The 6,377-nt window shown below is 31.3% G+C and overlaps 1 protein-coding gene across 2 annotated transcripts in view; it reads left to right on the plus strand.

The window, feature by feature from the left end:
* LOC106684414 (uro-adherence factor A) overlaps positions 1–6,377 on the plus strand; it is a 36,874-nt gene that overhangs the window by 24,315 nt on the left and 6,182 nt on the right. For both annotated transcript variants that reach the window (XM_014426493.2, XM_024361891.2), the window contains exons 22-25: positions 290–407; positions 553–713; positions 2,376–4,640; positions 5,953–6,052. In XM_014426493.2, coding sequence (XP_014281979.1) covers positions 290–407; positions 553–713; positions 2,376–4,640; positions 5,953–6,052 — 2,644 coding nt within the window. The remainder of the gene's footprint in view (positions 1–289; positions 408–552; positions 714–2,375; positions 4,641–5,952; positions 6,053–6,377) is intronic.

The following is a 6,377-nucleotide window of genomic DNA, read 5'->3' on the forward strand; positions in this document are numbered from 1 at the left end:
TAATGTTTTAGAAGCCTAATGTAGTGGCCACGAAATTAAATTTTCCTTAGCGTTATTCGTAATATAACTATTGTAATCTAAGTTGATAGATTTCACTCTCTTTCTTCTCATTACATTTAAACTGTCTACCACTATAAGAATGTCTAACATAATAATATAAATTAATGCCTAATGAAAGAATGGCATGATTTAGTTTAGGTATATTTATTTTTATAGTTTGATATAAAAGCATCCATGGATTTTTAATTTGACTTTTTTTTTGTGTAAACTAACCTTATAACATTTTCAGCTCGAGAATAAAGATGCTCGTAAAATGATAGCATTAAAGGTTCCCTTATCACCCAGAGTTACTCTTAAGAGACGACATTCTAGTGGCTCTGATGAATCTTTACTTCTCTCTCAAGCTGGTAATTTTTAAAAATTATATTGGTTTATGATAATTTCAGTAGTTTGGATGAAATAATAATTTGTATCGTCATTGTCTAGTTAATTTATATCTTTAAATAGAAAAAAAAATAAAGCACTTTGAAAGCATGAAATAATGAATTTTAGAAACACAATCAGATGCAAGTGATATGGAGACGAGAGTGCTGGCACTACAGCAACAGTTGAAGCAGAGAAAGGCTGAGTTGGAATCTCTTCACCGAGAATACAAGAAGAGTCAGCGTGAGAGGCTCATTGCTAAGGAGCAGTCTCTTCTTAGTCAGATCCAGGTAAATGATCATTATTATATTTTATCTATAATATTGTTTTATTTATATCAAGCTAACAGGTTTATTAGTTGTATATATATATATTGATAACCTTTATCTTGACTATAATGTATATTTTGGGGGATTTTGAGGATCAGTCAATAATGCAACTATATTGATGTGATGTTTAGCTACTTTATTGTTTACATAGTCTTGTCATCTGTCTATTACAATGTGTCCTGCATTACCGTGATACAGCATCTATCACACCAATGTAAAACACACTGTAATAGACAAATGGCATGACTTTGCAAAAAATAAAGTTCCAAAACATTGCCTCAATAAAGTTGTTTTAATGTCTGATCCTTAAGATTCACAAATATATTCCTTTGTATTATAACTTTAGTTAGAAGGAATATATAGAAAGGTACACAACATAAACTGTAAAGAAAGTAGTAACAGTACAGACAAATAAGGATTAAAAAAGTGAGACTATATGGGCCACTCTCCCAAAACATACAAATTTAAGTCCTAATGAGATCGTAGTATTTGTGTGAATATTGCCACTACTTGAATTGCATCCACTGGTAAATAGATAACCTCATCCACTGGTCAATAGATAACCTCATCCACTGGTCGATAGATAACCTCATCTACTGGTCGATAGATAACCTCATCCACTGGTCAATAGATAACCTCATCCACTGGTCTATAGATAATCTCATCCACTGGTCGATAGATAACCTCATCCACTGGTCGATAGATAACCTCATCTACTGGTCGATAGATAACCTCATCCACTGGTCAATAGATAACCTCATCCACTGGTCTATAGATAATCTCATCCACTGGTCGATAGATAACCTCATCCACTGGTCCATAGATAATCTCATCCACTGGTCAATAGATAACCTCATCCACTGGTCAATAGATAACCCACTGGTCAATAGATAACCTCAGCTTGTTGTTCGAGGATTTTTATCTCAGTACCAATTTGTTTTATAGCCCTAAATTTAAACGTAAAATTTCAATATCTATCTCTCTCACCTGTCCCACAACCCGATTCGTTGATTTTGATGACTTTTTTTATCATTTATAACCTAATTTTTTTTTTACACATACTCTGGAGGTCTTAATTATTTGTTTTTAGAATAGATTGTGCTATAAGTCGCTTAGAAAAAAAGTTATTATCCGTACTGTACCTGTCTCATAGATGCAACCAACTCCCTTCACATTTTTTTAAATTGGGCATCAATACTTAAAAAATCTTTATTTCATTATCATTCTTGGCTGGCAACACTAGCAGATTCCTGCCAAAACAAGGATAATCTATTTCACAGAACTTCTAGTTTTAGTTTCGTTTTGAGTGTGTTTGTATGAGTGAAATTAGTGAGTATCATTTCACTTCCTATTAACCTCACACAATCATATTTCCTAAAAGGTAGGTTTTTTTTGGAAACACCGTTAGCAGCCTACCTTGGAGCAAATCATAGAAAAAAATCATTGGGAACTGCAATTTTGTATATGCTATTTCATGCAATAACATGAAATTTGTATGAAATGGGAGAATGGTCCATATATTTTGTATTTATAAAAATTAAAATTAACTCTAATTATTACAATAGCATATACTTTATGTTTTGATTTTTCTTAATATTTATATATTTGATATTTCATTTTTAGGCCTATGACATGTACATTGAACAGGTGAAGAAAGAGCTTGATAAGGAAAAGGATGGAACAGAAGTGAAAATAGTAAAACCTGTCATAAAACATCCCAAGCTGTCATGTGAGCGTAGAAAGAGTGACACTTGGCTGCTGCAGGAAAAGAAGTGTTTAAAAAACAGTTATAGACCCATTGGTAGCAGTAGCTGTGAGTTGGTAAAGGGCAAAGAACATGCCAATAAAAATCAAATGGATGATAAGTTTTTAGATAACAAGGCATTAGAAAAGTATAATCTCAAAACAGATTTGTTACATGAGATTGGTGACAGTATTCGGCTTCAATATGATGACCAGTTTGTCAGCACAGTTGTCTCTGCTACTGAAATTCTTGGTTCTGGGGAAGCAAAAATTGACAGAAAAATTTTATTGGAATCACCACATCATGTTTACGATCGCACAACACCATTAGAAGCAATTTCTAATGTTAAAAATGATGTCACATCTTCAGTCAATCTCGTTTCTCATACTAATGAAGAAAAATCATTTGCAGAAAGTACAATTGAAGAGAAAATTGATTTCTATGAAAAGTTAAGTGAAACCTCTTACTCATCAATTGACACTAATGTTGAGGCTGGGTCAAGTCCTAGCAAAAACCAAAAGAATTCTGTAAAAGATACAACTTGTAGGCTGGCTGTGCAATCCGATGAGCAAAGATTACCTCCGATTACTTTTGATTCAGATGGTGCTAAAGAAGGATCAAGTTTCTTCATGCCAGAATCAAAACATAGTTCAGTAGCCCTTGCTATTAGTCAAGTAACTAATGAAAAAATGAATTTAAGTAATTATAACTCTATAAAAGAGGAAAAAGAAATAGAGATTCCTCCTAAGAATGAATTCATAAATATTGATAAAGTTAACAGAGGCTCAAGAACTAATGATCATATTTCACCGGAGAATAGTGAAGTTAAAGATGATGTGACTTCTATTATTCTGACAGAAATTGAAGAGAATGTATCCAGTGGTAATATAAAAAAAATACCCAGCAATAAAGATAGTACACCTAGTTATAGTTCTGAAAAAGAAATGGATCACATTATTAAAGAGGAAGAAAGCGTCAAGGGGGAAGAAAGCATCATAGAGGAAGAAAGTGTCAAAGAGGTGGAAAGTTTCAAAGAAGAGGAAAGCGTCAAAGAAGAGGAAAGCGTTAAAGTGGAAGAAAGTGTCAAAGAAGAGGAAACTGTGGAAGAAGAAGGAAGCATCAAAGAATTTTCAGAGTTGTTTAGTGAAATCCCTACAAGTTTCAGAAGTAGAGAAGAGGATGTAAAGGAAGATATTTCAGATTTAATGAACTTTAGTAGAGTAAATGATGTTTCCAGTGATTCAGGGCCTAATAGTAAAAGTAGAGAAGTAGAAGAAATATTTAGTGAACCATTAGATAATAAGAAAGAATTATCTGAAAATGAGGTTGAAGAGGCAGAAAAGTCCATGCAAAGATCTTTTTCTAAAAAGGAAAGTTCAATTGATGATGCAGTTTCTTCAATTAACTCAGAAGAATTATCTTCCAATGCATCATTTCCTTTACCCACTTTTAAAAATAAAATTGTAGAAGATTCTCACTTGAGAGAAAACTCAATATCTGAACAAATCAGCAACGAACAAGGTATTATAATTGAACAACCTGTTGAGTCTGAAATAGAGAGTGTTGTCTCTGAAGCCACTTTACAAGAAAAACAACTATCAAGTGTAGCTGAAGAAATTAGTCATGCTCAAGATATTTCGCTTGTTCAACATATAGTTGAATCTGAATTAGAGAGTGGACTTTCTGAAGTTTCTTCTGTGGAGAAGCAACTGTCCAGTGTTGCAGAGGAAGTTGATTCAGCCAAAAGTCAAACAGAAGAGATTAAAACTGAATTGAGTAAGAACCTAGAAGTGAGGTCAGATGTCGAGGAGTCTTTGAAGCAGCTAATTACCGAGCAGCTTAATAGTATCAGTTCTGAGTACAAGAGCTCTCAGGCGAGGCATTCAGTCTCAGAAGAAGTAGAAGAAGCATTCGATCTGGACAGAAGTATTACTGAGAGCATGGTTGATGCTAGCTTAGCTGAAGAGCAAGAGGATTCATTAGATGAGGATATTAATAGAGTTATTCTGAAAACCAAATTAATAGAGCATGATGATGGCTGCGATAGTGGAAATTCGTTTATGGACGATAAAGAGATGTATAATCTTATTAACAATGAAAAGAGGGAAGGAGGAGCAGGAGCTCCACTAATTGATGCATTACAGGTAATCGCTCAGTATGCCTAACTATTTGTATTGATTCTTTTTTACTCTATGTTTTAATTAAACATGTTATACTTGTGATAGGAGCAAAAAATTAGGCTTCTAAAAAAAATATACTTATAATTATTCTAACATGTCAAGTTGAATTGAGCTGGACTTTATTATTTTTTGGGTTTGTGTTTTCTCAAGTTAAATCGAGATTTCTGATTGCATGGATTGGTCTACTTTATTGAACTTTCTCTTTTGTGATGGCAGTTACCTATCTTTCCCCATACTCATTTTGCCTAATCAAAGATGATTGGGTGGATAAATATGAAATAAACCCATTTATTGTGCTTTTTTAAATTTTAGATTAAAAAATTGGAGTGGTTTTTTTATTATACTTTATTATTTTGATTTTACCATAGTAAAATATTTTATTAAACAAATTGAAAGAATGTTTTTAAAGAAAAAATGGAGGTTTTTAGATAATTACTGTAAATACATGACAATTTATCAAATCAAGTAATAAGTGTTACAGCACCTAGAAATTTAACTTTCTTTGTTTTATTATTAACATTTAATATTTTTACTCACAATGAACTAACTGAATCATATCTCTGCTTCGGGAGGATAATAATGACACAACTGTGAAATTTTGTTAAACTGTCTTTTGTGGGTTAGCTGGCTCAAATATGCATTACTAGATGTTTTTAAATCGGCATAATTTTACCTATAAAATTCCTTTCAATTATGTCGACTTACAAACATCTAGTAAATGCATTTTTGATCCTATTGATTCAATTAAGTCAATTTCAACAAATTTACAGTTGCGTCACTATACTTCTGGACTAGTTATGTGTTTTTGAAATTTTTCTACAAATAATACTTCAATAATTAAATGGAAAATAAAAGAATTTAATCAATTTAGCCGTGTCAATAGATTAAGTTTCTTTGCTGTCAATGACAAATTTTGTCTATGAAAGATTTTTGTAATATTTAGAGTTGTGACTTTTCTATATCGTATTAAATAATATTGTAAGAAGATTATCCTTATTCATTTTTCATTTTTAAATTACAACTTTTCTTCTGAACTGTGCATTCTATTGGACTGGAATATACACTTTCTTTATCTTTTTACACAGTTTTTTCTCCTGTACACTTCATACTTTTTTTTTTTAACTCAAATTCTATTAATCATTTAAAATTGATTTTCATTATTGCTAATCTCCTGATGTGGATAGTAATTTAAATAACAATAGGTAATTTACTTACAAATATCATTGTTATGTTATTTTTATCTATATATTTGAATGTAATGTTGAATATATGTTAGAGGGAAGGAGATTCGGCCATAGATCAGGTATGGAGGGGTATAGCTGATGCTGCTGTCAATGATGCCACAGATCTTGTTATCTCAACATTTTTCAATAAAGGTAATCAATCTCTGTATAAAGATTTTTTAATTATCTTGTTAATTAGTTTGTAATAAGAAATATTATGAATTTATAATTACCTAAGTAATAAAAATGTATATATGAGTTAAGTATTGGCAAAAGCAAAATGTCAAAAAAGAGAAGAAGGAATAAGATCTAACACACTTGAACTGTTGTAACATACTAGCTTTATTGTTTTTATTTTATTTTATTTTTATTTTCAAAATCCTCTTTATTTATATATAATTAAAATTTCAAGTATATAATATAATATATAGTATATATACAAATTAGCTTTATTGTGTTCGCTATATCTCTTATATAC

The sequence above is a fragment of the Halyomorpha halys genome, unplaced genomic scaffold (assembly GCF_000696795.3).
Source record: "Halyomorpha halys isolate HHAL.00 unplaced genomic scaffold, Hhal_1.1 Scaffold29.1, whole genome shotgun sequence".
Classification (NCBI taxonomy): domain Eukaryota; kingdom Metazoa; phylum Arthropoda; class Insecta; order Hemiptera; family Pentatomidae; genus Halyomorpha; species Halyomorpha halys.